The sequence below is a fragment of the Plectropomus leopardus genome, chromosome 19, assembly GCF_008729295.1.
Source record: "Plectropomus leopardus isolate mb chromosome 19, YSFRI_Pleo_2.0, whole genome shotgun sequence".
NCBI lineage: Eukaryota > Metazoa > Chordata > Actinopteri > Perciformes > Serranidae > Plectropomus > Plectropomus leopardus.
This window is the reverse complement of record NC_056481.1, coordinates 3,441,547-3,460,442: the sequence shown is the minus strand read 5'-3', so window position 1 is coordinate 3,460,442 and position 18,896 is coordinate 3,441,547. Positions and strand designations below refer to the sequence as shown.

General features: G+C 39.9%; 1 protein-coding gene across 1 annotated transcript in view; it reads left to right on the top strand.

Annotated features, from left to right (window-relative positions):
• The first annotated feature begins 729 nt into the window (after positions 1-729).
• Positions 730-18,896, top strand: part of LOC121958923 (rho GTPase-activating protein 44-like) — an 83,310-nt gene continuing 65,143 nt past the window's right edge. The window contains 1 exon segment of the mRNA XM_042508106.1: positions 730-879. Within this exon segment, the coding sequence (XP_042364040.1) occupies positions 827-879 (53 nt within the window). The 5' untranslated portion in view covers positions 730-826.

The window sequence follows — 18,896 nt, the reverse complement described above, 5'->3', positions numbered from 1 at the left end:
TTTGTTTATTTATTTATTCATTTATTGTTAATTTTCAGGTAGGAAATGTTTCACAAATTGCAAAAAAAAAAAAAAAAGATTTATTAACGATGATCATGACAATGACTATAATGATGATTAAATTATTTTTGAAAATGTCAGGGGAAAAAAGAAATAGGCTACGAAAAAGTAGATTTATAATAATTATAAATACATATTTAAAATGTAGTTAATGAATTATTACATTTTTATGCACCTTTTCCAAGTCTTTTTATCTGTTTTTTTAAAATGTATTTTATTTTTAACTTTTTTTTTTTTAACTCTCTTTATTGAGTTTTCAAAATATAGGCTACAGTTGTACAAGATAATATACATATCGGCATACACGTATACATGTAGGCTACATATATCTTTTTATGTTGATCATTGTCTTTTTCCCAATGTTTTGAAAGAAGTCACGTAAACAAACCCAGGTTTCAAAGGGTTAAAAGGCTGAAATTCCCCTATGTGGCTCTATGGAGAGGAGATCTAACTAAACTACATTTCCCACAGTGCACCGGTGGGGGACGTCGTGTCGCCAGCGGGCTGTCAGTGTTGGGGGAGAGAGGAGGAATCGGTCCAGCATCTCTGGAGCGGCGGAGCGGAGCGGATGACAAGAGACACACACATCAGCTAAAATGAGGAGATTTTAGCTCAACGTTTTCCCGACAGCGGATGTTAAAAACTGGATGTTTAAAGACTGACCCTCCCCGTGTGCCGTAGACCAGCGCGGAGATCTGACTTTCTTCTTATCAATGAGATCTGTGGAGAGGCTCTACCGCCCGCTGGTAACGCAGAAAAACACAAGATGAAGAAGCAGTTCAACCGAATGAGACAGCTCGCCAACCAAACAGTGGGCAGGTAAGAGCTGATTTTTGTGAAACGCGTTTATGTGTGCGACATGATGGTTTGTTTTTGGCTGTGAGTGGAGACAGATGAAGCAGGGGTCTATCGGCTGCGTTCGGCTTTTCCAGTCATTCACTGGACGGGGCTTTTGCTGCTCAGCTGGTTTGATTTGCACAAAGCGTTAACTGTCAGTGGAGGTCACAGTTTTGCAGTGTGGAGCGTTGTGTGATTGATTGAGCCCAGCAGGGGAGGAGCGTATCCGCACACAGATGAGGAGGGAGCGGGCATGGTACCCAAGGAGCGGGGCTGCTGCTGCTGCTGCTGCTGCTGCTGGCCGCGGACACAGGGCGGCCACCGGGCAGCCTGCAGCGGGGAGGCAGGGCACACATCACCCATGATCACTGGCATGTCTGCACTGACATGTTTCGCTCTTTTAATCCTTTAAAACCCGAGCAAATGTTTTGTTTGTTTGTTTGTTTTCTCGAAAAACATTGGGAGAAGGCAGTGAGCAACATGACAAGAAATTACTCAGAATCAGTACACAATTTGTAAATAAATAAATGAAAAAGACCTGAAAATGTGCACAAAAAAGGTATAAAAAACAAGAACAATTTTTTATCTATTTTTTAATACAGTTAATGATTTCATCTCTCCTTTAAAAAAGTCAACAACAAAAAGAAAAAAACAACAGATTTTCAGGTCATTTTCTTGTCATCTTTTCTTAATTTCTTGCAGTTTGCAGGGCGCCTTATGCCAAGTTGCTGCCTTTCTTTCAGAGGTTTTGATGCTTGTAAAAGGCATCTGGTAGCAGCACAAGTGAACTGATGACAGTTCAGGTGTTTAAGGGTTAATCAGGGGAGTATGTCATCATTGATAGACAAACATTTGGGCTCTAAATTCAGTGGTTAACCCTTTGAAACCTGGAACAACTTTCTTGTGCTGCCTTCAGGCACCTTTTCACATGCATTTAAACCCCCAAAACCCGAGCAAATTGATTTATTTTTGAAAAACATGGCTAAAAAGGCAGTGAGCAGCTGGGCAAAAATTGCAAGAAATTGTGACAAGAGAATGAACTAAAAATTAGTTTTTAAGAGAGAAAGAGAGAGAAATTATTAGAATTTTAAAAAAAAAGGAAAAATGTCCAGAAAAATACATTTAGGCCTAAACAAATGATTTATGTCTTTATTTTGAACATTAAAAATAAAATATCAACATACATAACAAATTCCATTCACAAAGTGGCCTTTATTAGCATGTGTGAAAAGAAGGAGGAAGTATTTTATATATACATACACACATACTAGATGCATCTTCACGTCTTTGACAGAAATCCTGCCCTTTTACTCAGGTTTCAAAGGGTTAAAGGGGAAGTCCTATAAACATTATGCATTTAAGTATCTTTTTCTGACTTTTCTCATCTATTGTTGCAGCTCTTTATTGCTTGTAAACAGAAATTTGACTCAGTAGTTCAGGCTGTGAGCAGTTAGACAGTTGTTTTGGAATGTGTCCTTGTAGTTATACAGATGTTTCTATGTCAGTTTTGGTTATTTTTTCTTTCGATAGTCGCGACATCAACCAGTAACTAACTAATAATTAATAATTAGTTAGTTACTAATTAGTCCGGTGCTCCGTTGTACTATATACCAGAGTATTTAGAAATCCTGAAGGTATGTTTTTCAGTAACCACATAATTACAGGCACTCATTTTTCTATTAAACTCATTGTATGTAGTGCACAGCATGCACCACCAGAGCTCAGTCTCCGGTCTCTACTGGTGGAACAGGCAGCTGAGCTGAAAGACACAGTGACACCTAGTGGTGGAGGAAGACATTACAGGACCGTAAACAGCCGGCGACCAGCAGGCAGCGAGAGACTGGGAAATAATGGCAATTTTTTTGTCATCTAACTTGGTGAATTAAGGATTTAATTTGACAAAACTAGACCTGGTGATTGCTGGAACTGTGGATTTACTAACAAGTGTAACAAAGATGGCTTAGGTGAGTTTTAGTTTGTTTCTGTAGAGTTTGAATGAAGTGTGTTTGATGATGAGTTAACGAGGCGATCAAGCCTCGCCAGTCTTCTGTGACTGAGAGAAATTCAATAATTTTTCTGTTTAATAAGGAAAATAACTGTGAGAATATTTCTTTACTTAACACTTAGTGGGTTCCTCATGTATATTTATTCGTCTGAAAAGCTGGTTGTAAGTGGTGAACTCACTGTCTGTGTACGTCAGTGAAATTTCAGAAAGGTATGAAATTACATGGGCTACTAGTTGGGATTCACGTGGGTCTTATGGGTGGAGACCATAAGCTGGGAACGTGACTCAAGTCTTTTCTGGGCAGGGGAAGGGGGAGGACGGTCCCCTCTTGTACACGGGACCCACAACTTCTAGCTGCGCCCCTGACGAAACAAGCTTTACCTGATTATTGTGAAAAGGATTGTAACACAACAGGAAATTATAGGTTAAATGCTCAGAGACGAAATGACTTGCTGTTTGGTGTCAAGCTGCAGAAAAGCTTTTTTTTTTTTTTAATCCTGGAAGTCCTATTTAGTGCCTCACATAGTGTACCATTTAAACATGGTGACACGTCACGGTGGCTGAATGTAGAAGTGATTAATCCTCGTAAATCCCGACTGCACGAAGCTGCATCAGATAGTACGCAAATGTAAGAATGCTTTAGATTAATGTGCTTAGGTTTATGTGATTTATTTGTTATCAGCGTTTCCCCTGCGAGGCTCGATGTTACGGATAAATCTAGAGTTTGTTAATCTCAGTCGGGACCTGAGGCTTCGGAAAATGAAGTTAAAAAAAGTACATGACCCATTTTAGCTCCCGTAGTTTAAAAACAAGCTCTATATGATGCTTTTATGATGAGAGCAACTTGATCCTATCTTTCGGTGAAACCTGCACGAGTGAATGGCAGTTTTCTGTCAGAAAGTGGCTGGTGTTTTTGAGCCTGCAGGGTGATATCACACTTGCAGCTGAAGAGGTGTAGCTGCAGCTTCGATCTCAATAGGTGTTGTTATGTCTATTTGTCAACCCCGCCCTTCAGCTCGTAACTGAAAGTCACTTCATGTGTCAACACTGCACCTTTGGCAATTCGGATCAAGTAATTGTTGCATAACCATAAATAAAGAATCACTGTCACGGTTCAAAAGGTCCCGTCAGATCAAGAAAACAGGTTGATCTGCAGCCTGTCACTTCCTAAATATCTCGCTCCAGGTTCATTATAAAGCATGCATTTGCCGCCGCGGCGTAAGTGCACTATAACCTGTTTGTTTTGCTTGGCTGACGGCAGTAACCGTCGGCGCTGGCACACCGAAAGGATTTTGTGTCAAGCTATCTTGTACCTCACTCGCCCACACTCAGACTGCAGGCAGAGGCGCTGATACAAATCAATGAAAAAGGTATTACTGCAGCTAATGCCCAACAGAGTGGACTTGGCAGAGGTATCAGAAATCCCCTGGAGGACATTTACCCAAAAAAATGACTGGAAACGTGGAGCTCGAAGGGACAAAACAAAATCTGTAATGCACTTTAACAGATAAAACCAACCAATTATTTGTACGTGTATAAAACATCAAAATGTGTGTGTTTTGGTGTGTGTGTGTGTAAGGCCAGGTGGTTGTTTATTTCCCCTTGTGTGCCTGAGAGCCGGAGCACCAGAGCCCAGCGAGGCGTAACATCCCGGTAATGAGTTCTAACCTGTATCATAAGAAGCAGAACAGCAGGGGCAATTAGTCATATTTAGAGGGTAGAGGCTCCAACACGACGCCGCACCGCCGGCCACACAGGTAATTGGTGAAATTCCCTCCATGACCTTGGCAGCTCGCATCACCTGGTTTGTGTTGAAGGTTGCAGGATCCTTATGGCCCGCAGACTCACTCAGCAACACAAACCAAATGTTTTAGACAGTTTGCAGTGTTGCCAGGTGTAATTATTATGATAATTATAATTTATTGTTTTATTTAACCTCTATTTAACCTAAGGAGGCAGCAAAGTTACATCGTGTACACGTTAATAAAAGCCTCCTGCAGACTGTGACATTATAAGTTTAGGGGCCATTTGCAGGGCAACGGTTTTTGCATGTAACCTTAAACTTTTGTTGTGGTTTGGCCTTTTGCTCAAATGACAGCACTTTGGGAGCCTGAAAATGCAAACTTTCGAAACGCCACCCCATCTGTCGCCATGTTAATGCACGGATCCTGTGAGAACGGTGACATCGCGGCAGCACTTCATGCCGGCACGTCTCATCCCTACAGCGGTGCAGAGGGATGACGCACGCTGACGATGTTTTGTTTTTGCGTGTTGACAAGGATGGATGTACGTTGTAGCCTGCGATTCAGTCTGCATACATCAAATTTGATGATGTACTCCTGTTTTTGGGGATCTAAGTGTAGCTGCTCTAAGGCCACGTTTGGCGGGAACGGCCCTACTAAAAGCGCAAAATTCTTTCCTTTGGGTTGATATGATAACGTTGTAAGAACGATCGTTGTGCACACAGATCGGAAAACGCTGCATTATGCACGCCAGGCCAGTAGTTGGTGGTTTAACTTTGTAATGACAAACCAGAGACGAACACATGCATCTGCAAGGTGTTGTTCCACAGAGCGATGAATATGAACATACTAGAAGACGTTGGCGAACGCACACACGAGAACGGACAGCGTAAATAAACTCAGTAGAGTCAGCAGCACAAATACAACTCAGCAGTCCGCCATTGTTGTTGTTGTTGTTGTCCTCCCACTCGCCATGACGTCATCGTTCTCACAGGATCAGCACATTGCCAGTTTACACGGCGACAGATGTGGCAGCGTTTTCAAAAGGGAACCTGGGTTCAAAAATTTGAGTTTTCAGGTCTCCAAAACACCGTTGTCATGTGAACGAAAGGTCAAACCACAAAAAAGTTTAATGTGTCATTCAAGAACTGTTAATAAATAAAAAAAAAACCAACAAAAAACCATAGAGCAACAGGTGCAGCCACAGCAGGATGATGACATTCACATATAGACCATAGTGGACTCATTCACTCCAAACCTTTTATTTTCACTGATTTTTATTATTTAATCTGTAGTTACAGCACATTTTATGAAAATCTGATTATGCACATTCGGTTTTCCAAGATGCATAATCAGTATTTAGTTAATTTCAGAAGCAAATCTACTTAAATTGTTTAGTTTTTCTTCTATCTAGTGTATGTAAAACTTACTGACATGCTCATTAGTTCCATCTCATTTTCATTTTGGTCCAGAGATTTGATTTTGATTGTCGCATTGGGAATGTTAAAGTTTGGGAATATTTGTGTTTTCTCTGCCCTTTTTTAGCATTAGAGCGACATTTGGAGCTAGTGAAATGCCCGTCTGTCTTCATAGTTTCACTGTGTGCAGGAGAAACACGCACACGAGCATCCCGAAACTAATGAAGCGTCTCCCTTCAGGACGACGCTGCTGCGTTGCTCCAGTTAAGGATATAGGTCAAGAGAGGTTCAGACACAGTTAAATTCATCTCTAAAACAGTCAGCCCGCATCATTAATCCTGCGTAATGCTGCGTAAACTGTGCAACTGAATGAAAATGTGTAACTCTGTGAGCACAGCGAGGTTATGGCAGGAAGGGGACAGGCCTAATCCTCTTTTGGCTCCGTCATTTTGACTGCAGAGAATTTTTAACTCATCTCCTCATTCACACATTTTTTTTTGTTGTGCGTGTTGCTGATAAACAAACGAGGCTGGTTATTTGACTCGTTTGTGGACGGAAAATTCTCTTTGACTCGTCTGGAAATCAGAAAATGTTTGTCCAGGTTCAGCAACGCGAGATAAAACTGAAAAGCAGAAAGAAATCTATTAACGAGATGTTGGAAAATGGGTTTCTAATCTCTGTCAACAGGCTGGGAAATTGTTTCTTATTGTTGCTGTGGAGCGCTCACGCTGCAGGCGACAAAACCCCACAACACATTGTTTGTTTTTTGCTCCAATTTAGTCCTAAAACCATTATCAACTGTCACTCTGTTAGCTTTGGTGATTGAAGAGAGCTCGGTAAATTGCGCGTTTTTTCATGGCAGAGGAACAGGCATGCCCTTAATGGCTTCATTATTTTTGGTTATTCATTTCATGCATTGTTGTTTCCTCTGTCAAATTCTGGGCTGCAGGAGCAAATTGCGGCTCTGTGATGGATGGACGGACCTGTGAGCGATGCTTCTTGTGGGTTTCCCTGCTGTTGACGCCGGTTTGGTTGTTGCTCAGTTGGTCCTGAGGAGTAACTCGTGTAACCAGCCACGGTCGTTAGGCTTTATTCGATATTGTGACAGCGGGAGGGAGGAAGGCGTGTTGCCCTGCAGTGCCCACAGACCTCCAGTCTGTCACACTGTTTAATCTGCTGCTCAGAGCAGAAAGCTGGATGCCTCACATTCAAAGAAGAAGGGACATCTTTTGTCAGGTTCTTTAACACTGATCAGACAGGGTGAGTCTAAATGAGCATCATCTGGACATCTGGACTGAGCACCACTTCTGTCATATGCATAGAAGCTGACGGATTATCGGCCTGGCTGAGTATCGGGGCTGAAATTTAGCATTTCACCAATAATCTGCATCATCAGTTTTAGTCAGACAAACATAATTATTCAACTTTTTCTAACATCATGCAAACGTTTTGCATGAGTCTGCAGAAAAGTGATGTTTGGATTCAGCCTCTGTGTCTGAATGTGAGTTTAAGAGTCCTCAAGGGTGTCTCCCCATCAGTCCCCGACGTCCCGCCGTTTGGACGTCTCACACTGCTGTCACGACCCTGCTGACATCCCATCATCGCTGAGCTCCAGTGTTTTGCTCTTGAAGGGAGATTCGGGAGCTCCTGTCGTATATCGATACATCAGATTAGTACAAATGGCTCCGCTGAGGTGAACATAAATTATGCATAAATGTTACTCTCCTGCACGGCGCGACCGCTCAGCTGAAAGATAATGAACCCATTTGTCAAACACGGTGTTGCGTGTGTGCGCTTTATTCCAACAACATCCTCAGGATTTGATAATTGATTGCCCTTTTTTATTTGGAGCATAATTAGCATTCATAGCGAGGCACCTTTACACACTGAATGCAGTGAGAATAATGCTGTCCCGGGAGCAAAATGAAATATTTTAGGCCACAAGCTGCTCGGGGTGAAAGGGCGAACGGGAGACAGGACTATTACCTGACTTTATGTTTACAGCGCGACGTGTTGCTCCTCCGAGGTGTTGCTTCACAGTGGGTGGGAGAGATTTTATTATGAGCATCATTAGAGGCATTACTGTCTGCCAGAGGAGACAAGCACTCACACTGTTGTATCTGTGTGTGTGTGTGTGTGTGTGTGTGTGGGCTCCTCACCTACCTGTCCAAATCGTCCTCATTAATCATGATGAGAGTCTGTTAATGAGGAATTCCTGCAAACAGTTGGAGGCTGACCCTCTCTGCTAGCTTCACTGTAATTATAAGTCTATGAGAGACGCTAACAGCCGGCTGCAGTGACGAGGAGAGAGAAAGGAGTAGTTAGGAAGTTAGGAATATTTAGGGAAATATGGATATTTGTTATTTTTAGAGTGAGATGTTGGTCAGTCAGGATGCGTTTAGCTTAGCTCAGCATAAAGACTGGGTTTAACTGAAACACGAACAGAAAATTATTATTATTATTATCTATTTATTTAATTTGTTTTTTTAATTATTATTATTATTATTAATTTTAGAAATTAGGATTGGTAGTTGGCAGCCAGAAAATCTTTTCTTTCTTTTTTTAATTTTTTTTTTTTTTTTTTTTTTTTTACAATATTGTATTAAAATTTCAAGTTTATATTAAAACGTACATGAATGTACAAAAAATACAGTCACACATTACCACAGACAAAGAAAATAAAATGAACAATAATAATGATTATAGATTATAATTAGCTGAAATACATTAATAATTCATTAGATTTAAAAAATAATAAATAAATAAATAAATAGATGACAAAAATAAAACAGTAAAGTAATATGACAATCATCAAAGTAATAAAAAAAATAAAAGGCAGGATCTGTACTTTCATGTTATCCATATAACATTTACTTTTTAGTCAGTGATACATTTTTCATTAACTAGATAATAATAACAATAAAAATAATAATACATTTTATTTATGTGTGCTTTTAGGATACTCAAGGTCACCTAACAAAAACTAGGTCCTGACTTAAAACTTTCAAACTGTTTATAGGCTTGAATGACTGTAAATCTATATATCATAGTTTGTAACAATAATCTGCTTTTCTTGTGCACATCAGAGCTGTTGCTCTGGCTCGCTTCTTATTTGTTCGTCTTTGATTCAGCGTCAGCCGTTGAGAGATTTCCACCCCTGCATTCAGGGTTTTTCCTCCCCTTGTTGCCTCGCAGACTCATTTCCTTTCCTCTCTCTCATTCTTCGCCGTCCTCTCGTCCTCTGCAGCCTCTCTATCCTCCAGCGTAAACTCTTACTTTGTGAAAGCGCAGCACGTTCTGCAGTAATGCTTTGACAGTTGTACCCTGAAGATAATGAGCATAGAAAGAGGAGGTGATGGCTTTTTTTTGACAAAAATAGCTTCCTTTGACACAGTGGTTGAGGTGTATGATTATAAATTCACCTTGTGCTACACTGAAGCTCATAGAACTGGATCCTGTTTCAGGTTTAATTTTACTCCGTGGGGTTTATAATCCTAAAAAAAATCAGCAGAAGTAGATTTGGAGTTAAAAGAAAGGAAAAAAAGCAGCGCTGACATGTTTTCTGGACTTGTCTGTCAGTGTTCTTCTGGGACGTCGTCGAGTTTTTGGGTGAAACCGAGGGAGTCACTGAGGGAGATGTCACTGTCAGTGGAGCGTTATTGAAGTCGCTGGAGTGTGATGATGGAGACGCTGCTTCGGGTTGTTGCTGAGCCGCCGAGGAGCCGACAGACAGATGCACAACCCCCTCAGCTCTGCTGCCGGCATCCAGAAAACACTTCTGCTTATTTACCAAGTTTTGAAATCAATCAGCAGGATGATGCTTGGCTGCCAGTTTACCCACCAAAATAGAAACAATGAGGAAGTTTTAAAATGTTATAACTGTCCCGCATATTTTACCATAAATCATAGAAGTGCAACATTTATCTGAGACTTCTGCTCTGCTACAGTAGAGCAGAAGTCTCAGGGTTTGTGCGGTTATAAAAAATTGCAAATAGCAATTTTCAGGCCTGGAAAAGTTTTGTAGAACTAAATATGCCCTAAACATTTTGGAAGAGTCATGTAATTTTGTTTCACAAACCTGTGCAATAGCACGTGATGCATTCAAGGGCCGTCAGCAATTTGAAAATCCAATGAAAGTTTGTGTCTTCACAGTTTTTGGTTGAGATAAATATTATAAATTTTGGTGATTTTACAGTGGGTTTGGAAGGAATGTTTCCTTTAAAAATCACAATTTTTTTTCAAAGAAAAATATTGCAAAACATGTTTAATTTAGAAAAGAAAATTGCATTTTTTTCTTAATAAATGTATTTTCTTTTTAAAAAATCTTTAAAAATCTTTTTTTTCCAATTAAATTAAATCACCAACACTTTTTCTTTAAAAACCACCAAAAAATGTTAAAATAACTAAATAAAAAAAAATGAACCTATTTTATGTATTATTACCTTGTTAAAGAAAACATGACTTCAAAGACAAAAAACAAAAAATTGCAGTAAAATAAATACAGAATACAGCCATTTAATCTCATATGCCCCTTCCTAAAGCCAAAAAAACAAAAAAAAACCCAAAAAACTTTAACAAGCTTCCCCCTTTTTGCACCACCCCCTCCTCTCTTATAAATAATGAACAGTCCCTATGTTACATTAAAATATTCAGTTCTTATCCTGTTCTGAAATTCATTATTTTTCTAAATAATATATAGGCCTATTAAAGTTGAAAAAGAACTAATAAGGACCATTGATGGTCATTTCAGAGAGAGTATGGTCTTGAAAAATTATGGAAAAATCATGGCAATTAATTTGTAAAAATGTGTATGAACACTGAAGTATAAAATAGGCAGGAAATGGAAATAAAAGTACCTCCAAATTGTGCTTTAGTGCTTGCAAGTTGTTGAGGGCTTGGAGTGAACCCGATGACTCTGCCGGGCTGGTCTCTTTTCACTGCAGTTTATTTTGCCAACTCTCTCAGGACGGCCGTGAGAAACTGTTGTTCTTAACTCTTCGCTCTGACCTACAGACGCAGATTTTAAAACCAGAATCAAGCCTCTTAGTGGATTCTCTGTTGGCTCACACGTTTGTGCGTTCGTATGTTAAAGACCAGAGATTTGCTCCTCTCTCTGAACATATGTGGACGCTGAAAAAGAAAGAGAGCTGGCAGGAGAGCGGCCACACGGGAGATGTGCAGTGATTCAGAGGACAGGAGGACAGCCGGCACCACGGTGCAGCCCGGCATAATAACACAACCCTGACACAACCGTTAAGTTGAATCAACGCCTCTCTGACTCAGTCGCAACAGAAAGGGAACATTGTTAGATCAGCAGAGGCAGCATTTATTGCAGCACTTTCTCACTGGATTTCAATATGTTTTCTGGTATTTTGTGCAGTACTTGTCCTCAAACATTCATTTACTGCTTCTTAGATGTCAACCAATCAGCGAAAAGCTGACACCCACCCATGGCACAAATGCCAGCCCCCCTCATTTGCGTAATAAGGTGGAAATGTGGGCAGAAACGAAAAAGACAGGTAAATATGTCTGAGGAAATAGATGGAAGGGGAGGCAAAAAGGGGAAAATAATACATAAATAAATACATTCAAAAATGAATAAATAAATATGTAAAATGGAAAATAAAATGGGAAATTGAATAAGTAGAGTAAATTATATGCAAAGTGGAAAAAAAATCAGAAATTAGGAAATTAAATAAATATTGTTATTTTTGGCATTTTCATGTATTTATTGACACATTTATTTATTTATTTCTGATGTTGTCGGTCTCAGTCCTCCATAGTCTGTTCTTATATCTGTGAAAAGTGGTGCACTTTATTTTGTATATAACCCATGTAATTGTGAGTCGGGAGGCTGCGATCATGTGACCTATGCCCTGCAGGCTGTTGTCCCTCACATGATGGGTGTCAGGTCATGTGGTATAAAAAGCCACAAAGTTGACATAAGGAGGTGGTGGGGGGCTGCTCCGTGTCCTAGAAATTACTATTATATACAACTTTTTGAGGGAAACGCAGGGTTGGAAATAAACTTTTTTGTCCACTCGCCACTGTGGCTTTTGACTCCAAAATCTGCTGGTCACTCAATAGATTAACATTGTTTTTTTGGGTGGTGAGTGAAGCAAATCCAGCAGCCACAGCGACAAATTTCTTTTAAAAAAAACATTTCTGGCAAGTCGCAAAATTGTTTTTGATAAATGCATCAGCAGACTGTTTACTGACAATGTATTTCAGTTATCAGCAAAAACGTTCAGTGATGATGTATTTCAGCTGTTTTCTGCCAAAATAGGCAATTTTGCGATACAGTATCCATCGTAGTGACTTGAGCGTTATTTATTTATTTATAATGGATTTTAAAAGACACTGGAAACCAATGCAATGAAGCCAAAATTGGTGTGAGGATCGTTTTGTTTTAAACCGGGGTGTCCACATACTTTTGGCTTCATAGTGTATTCACTGCCAACATGAAGACTAACAGTAAAAAAGCAAGTTCTCCACAAGTCCTGTGTTTGTGTGTATAATGTGAGCACATGGCGCCCTGTGACACACCCGTGTTACCACAGCAACCAGGGTCCCACAGTTGTGTTGTCGTTGACGTTACCCACCCGAGCACCCACGCTCCACCTTTTCCTGTCGTGTGTCGACACGCCCGTCCACCGCTGAGCCGTCCTGGAAACATTAGCTCAGCTGTCACAGCGTCCCACCTCTCTTTAAAAACAGCCCGCAGCCTCCGGGGACCATTAAAGCTGTGAAACAAGAGTGCTGCAGAGCCTGAGCCGGACAGGAAATGACATCACAAGAGTGGCGAGGGGGTGACACTCCCAGAGCTCTTGCAGTGTTTTCACTGGTGAAATGGGCGCTAATTGGAAAGCCAGTTATGGAAATTCCACTTAAGTGACCGCATGCGATGCAGGCGTGCTGATGTCTCATTCGGAGCTGTCAGGTCGAGTGCAGCCGAGCCGCGGAGCGAGGTCCCAGAGAAAACACATGCCCTCAACTTCCTGTCATCCCCTAATGCACACGAGAGTGCTCATGCTGATGAGGGACGGCCCGAGGCGGCCACGAGTAAACGTTACTAATCGGTGATGGAGTGCAGCTCCAGTTGATCTGCGGTGGCAGAGCTTTTCGGACTGGGAGGCAGTTTTACTGGGACAGGTGCATGCAGGTGCCCAAAAATCAACAGGAAGTTGGTTAGTTTGGTTTGGAGCATGTCAGCACCATCAGCAGTTACAGCGATATCTGAGACACACAGATTATTAACGTATTTAAGACACTTAAAGCAGCCTGACTGCAGCATTTTGCACCAAAATCTCCTTAATGAGTCATAACTAAAATCTGAACACAAAGACAGAAAACATATTACATTCAGCGTCATTTACCCTTTAATACATCATTTTCTCCAGAGAGGAGTGGCCGATATGTCCAAAATACTCTATTGTGCCTTCTTTCATGTCGAATTATAATTTTATTATATTAGGAACATCAAGTATAAATTGTCATTTCAAGTGTTTCAAGTTCACTGCAAAAAAATAAAAAAATCAACATTTCCAGCCGGAGACGAGCGAGGTGCCTCAAAATGAAAGCACCAGTGGTTTCGCTCTTATTTAATTAAAACAATACTTAATTTAACTTAATGAATTAATAATTATAATAGCACTTTTTTGAATTTTATTTTAACAATACGTTATTTAACTTTGTTATAACAGTATTTTATTTAGCTTTCTTATAGCAGTAACTTATTTAACTTTATTATACTTTGTTTAATGTTGTTATAACACTACTTAAATTTCTTATAACAGCAGTTTACATTTATTATAACATTTGTTTGTGTAATTGTACTCCAACGGTCCTTTATTTAACTTCATTTGTGTAACTATATGCGTACTTTTCTATAACGATAATTCAGCTTTTACACAACAGAAAGATCAAAACGAAAAAAGCGCCGACCAGCTGTTTGAAGGTGTGGCCACGAAGCTTTTACTGCTGTAGCTGTTGCTGCCGCTCCTACCTGCGTCTGTTAAAGTTTAATGGGAAGTCAAACCCTCGGAGCTCAGGTGTCACTGCTGCGGTGTGAGACGAGGGGCAGGAGGTGAAGAGGACAAACGCACGTGCACTTATTTGGCTAATTTGATGAAAAAACACATGAAAACACAAGTTGTATGATTAAGGTTAGTGTGTTTCGGTCTCATCTCCACCGAGACGGTTAATATTCTATATTTTTCTTGTTTGATTTGATTTATTTCCAACACATAATAAAGGAAAATAAAGAAATGATTAGCAGACGGACAAAAAACACCCAAAAACAATAAAAAAACAAAGCAAAAGAAGAACAGCTAATGACTGGGTTAACATATTTGAAGAGGAGTGAGAGGAAGTACAAACCTATTTAATCTCACTCCTTTTCCATAAATCATTGAATTTTAATTAACCTTTACTCTGATTAATAAAACATATGCATACACCCACATACCTGAAATTAAATATTGACCATTTTTCATTATTATTTGCAGAATAAAAAGGAAGAAAAAAGAGGATAAAATATATATTAAGTAACTAAATACATAAACAGTAACCTCTGTAAACACCTGGTGACTGTCAAACCTCCTCTTCCTCCCTGTTCCTCTTAAAAAAAATCATGTTTTTTATACATTATTAACTGTGGTTTAACACCGCAGACTGATAAAGTAAAAGTTTTCCTGGTACAAACGCTGTAATTACATTATTTCCCAGTTCTGTGGCAGTAAGTCATTTCTGTTGCCTGTAAATCCTGTGAAAATCCCAAAAATCAATAACTAGTCTTGTGTCTGTTCATCAGTGTCAGAAGTGATGAGCAGACAGAGGTCGCTAAGCTGCAGAGCAACAAGCTCTGAACATGTTCATTACTTTTTTTTGAAGTTCAGGAGATTTTTAGAGCTACAAAAGTGGATATTTTTGGTACATGTCCGCCGTTTTTATAGCGACAAAAGCGCCAGTTTTTCAGCGTCAGTGTGGGACACGTCCAGCTGTGTTTGAAGTGACAAAGGCTGGGGGTTTTAACAGTTTTTGGAAATCTCCATCTGTGACCTTAATGACAAAAGTGGGCATTTGTTAACAACAAGTTGGGACGTGTAGCTGTGTTTGTAGCCTCAAAAGTGGTATTTTTGGCCAAAACGTGATTTTTTTTAACATTAACCAACCGTCTGTTTTTGTGCCTGAACCTGAACCCGCACATTAATCAAGTGACAAAGAAATCATAAATTTATATTTATTTGTATTTATTTAAATATTTTTTATTTATTTATTTTTTGGCAATAGATGATTTTGGTCTTTTTTCTTGAGATTTGTTGTCAGTCAGAAAGATTAAGAACACCACCAGCATTATCGTGTAAAGGTATAAATCCTGTTTAAACTGAAATGTAGTTTAGTTTGTCCACAAATAATTCTGCATATTTGTGATTAAATCAGGACGCAAGTCTTCATTACTGTTTGAATAAGGTTATTTACCGTCAGCTGTGAAGCACGCACGCACACACACACACACACACACACACACACACACACACACACACAGATCATGACACAGTGGATGGAGGAGTTGTGAGCGTCATTTCTTACCTTCGCCCTGCAGCGTATGTTTCAGCGAGCCCCGCTGCCTCTCAGCCATAGATCACTTCAATAGGCCTCAACCCACACGGCCTCGTTTCCGCGCCGGGCTCCATGGCAACAGTTGAGTCATTTAGTGCAGGAGCTGCTGGGGTGATGATGTAAACACGCTGATAGTGTAGGTGATTTAACCGAGTGTAATCGTGACGGAGGCTGAGTGAGGTAATTCTGGCTCTAAACTTCTGGCTTTATGGTCGTCATAAAATGCTCCCCTGCCTCGAAAAATAAAGTAGCTTTTTGGCTTTTCTCTTAATATTTTGTTCCAGTGTAAAGTATTACAAACGCCCTGGCAGTTAAAGCGGCGCTGACTGTGTATTAATGCCTGGAATTTTAATTATCAGGTCGGTGAGGATTGGCAGAGACGAGCGCCAGCTGCAGTTAATCTTTCGTTTTTTTTTTTTAAATCAGGAGTCTTACCTCCTCTGCAGGAGGCCTCAAATGTCTTTAGTCTGCACACCTCGTAAACAGCAGTAAAGCTGCTAATCTGCTAACTGGGCTGTTCAGCCTCAACCACAGCAGCTGGCCATAATGACGGGTTATTTTTGGCCAGAAGTGGGTGAACAGAACTAATTGTCCTCATATAAAATGCAAATGGATTCTGCTCCTGTTTTCCGGAGTTCATTGCTGTTGAAGTAAACGAGAGAAAGTAGGACAAATCATCAGTCTGGATGTGGAACAGCTTTACCTTTAATATACAACATTTAGGGCATTAATATAACAGCAAAAGACTATTTTCTATAAAAATGATGGTGGTTTAATGACGTCTTGAGCAGAGAAAAAACTCACGTTACCTCTGTGTGTGTTGCAGTCCAATTTTTTCTGTAATTTGTTGTTGTGAACGGTTTGGCCACACACACGCACGTTAGCTCACGTCTGTCCCTCTAATGTCCAGCTGGCTATAGTAATGACCGCTGCTTTGCACTGCGCTCAAACAGTGGTTACTGCTGATATGGAAACGGTGTCGTCACGGAGGCTCAGCGGCCGCCCTCTGCTTTCTACCTGGTTAACATCGTTAACTCTGTCAGCACTGCTGCTATGGATGGCTCTTTTCACAGTGTTAGCACCGTTAGCTGTTAGCAGCAGGCCTGTTTGCACTGCAGGAACTCAGGGGTTGTTTTACGGGGTCTCGCCCATTAATGCGTGTCTCCACTGCAGGAACAGTTAACAGTTAAAAAAATTACTTTTAATTGGCATTTTATTCAATAAGTATGTATGCATAAGTAAGTATGTATGCATTCAGTGTATGCATACAGGAGATAAACATGCCTGTCACAGATCCCGTAAGTATTTTCAGCAGTAACACACACTCAGCAGATAAAGAGGAAAATTAAAAAATATATAAACAAAATAAAGTAAAATAAAAATAAATAAAATAAAAATAGATGAATAAATAAATAGTAATAATAATAGTAGTAATAATAATAAAATAAAAAACAAAGCTAACTAGGTAAATATAGTGTGAATAGTTGCAAAGCTGCAGCAAACACACAGATGAGTGTTCACAAGACAAATATTAGGGGACGGCATCTTAATTTCATGCATGAGACTGTAGATTTGCAGAAGTCTTTAGTGTTTGCATGCTTTGATTCAGAGCAGATGCTAACAGACAAAATTAAAGAGTGTATCTTTAAAGACCCTAAAACTTTATTACTGGAACTTCTTGTCACCCTTCTGTCCAATCAAACCATCTCTCTGTCTTACTGGTGTCCCCCAGATTTGACAAAAAGACATCTTAACCCAAGGTCCAGATGCCGGCTTCATTTCAGCCACCTCCCCGTGATGTCCCCTAAAAACTGTCACACATCCTTCAACGTTTTCATCAAGAAGTGCATCACAATGAGGAAGTGCAGACAACACTTTCTGTGACCTTCAGAGTAATTAAAAATTAAACAAACAGACATTTGAAGTAGGACAACGGAGGAGACTTTAAAGTGGAGATATTCTCTCACAGAGACGGTTGTCTGCAGTTTTTAGTTTCTTCAGATCTGGATGGTATTTTTATCAGATACTTTTTGTCAGTTTAGCTGGTCTCCATATGAATTCACTCTGAAAGGAACATGCTGTGAGAGTGTTAAAGTGCAATGAAGCACATTTTTGTATCACCCTGCTATAAAGCATCGCAGCATACTCGGAGACGATCCTCCCGCTGTGAACCTTCATGTCCAAACGTCTGCACACAGCGTCAAATACAGATCGACAACAGACGAGCAGCTCAGGTGTGATCCGCACGTCATCACTCACCTGTTGTGTTTTTACAAACAGGACCGAGACTGTTCTTGTTGACAAGATGCGTCTTATTTGATCTCCCTGCACTGTGCTTACCCTCCGCTCAGAGTTTTGTCTGCGAGCAATCAGCAGAGCGGCTCTGTGATAAGACGGCTTAGTGGCACATAAAGATGTCTCTGCTGATAACATGATGCCTCTGTAACGAGCCCTCGCGCAACAGGGGTGCAGTTACTCCCCGTCCTGAGTCTACTTGAGCCTCGGAAATTAATTTGACTCCGTGTCGCTGTCATTTAGTTTAATATATGAAAGGAGAGCGGCTTTTATCCTGGGTTATGACAGGAGGAAATGATGGTAGAGATGACTGAATAAAGGGCAGTGATGAAATAAAGCTCTAAGATATGATGTCAGGCATCAGGTAAAAACACGCAGCATTTACTATATTTTTTTTTTCTCGAATGTGAAGATTTGCTTCTTTTTTAAATTTTGTATCTTTGTAAACTGGCCCACTTTAGGGTTTTGGACTTTTTATCTGAATAAATAAGCTATTTTAAGATATTGCTTTGCATTCTAGAAATCTGCTGATGAACTTTTGTCATTATTTTTGTTATTTTATAGACCAAAAGGTCAAATTTTCACCAAAAAAATGGTATATGAATTTGTATAGCATAGCACCTTTCAACACAAAATGAAATTCAAAGGGCTTTACATAAAACTAAACTCAAAAAAAAAAACATTGTGATTTTTGTGGTATGAGTCGCAATATTATAGGGAATGGTAACTTTTGCATTTCATTTTCACTAAAGATTTATACATTTTATGATGTGATTATTGCTGGGTTTGTAACAAAATCCAACACATTTTCACTTCTAACTGCTCAAATACTGACACTTTGTCGGGGACCCCCTCCTGCATCAGTTCTGGACGTTCAGAGATGGTATGTCACTTTACGCTCATTATTGGCATAATTTC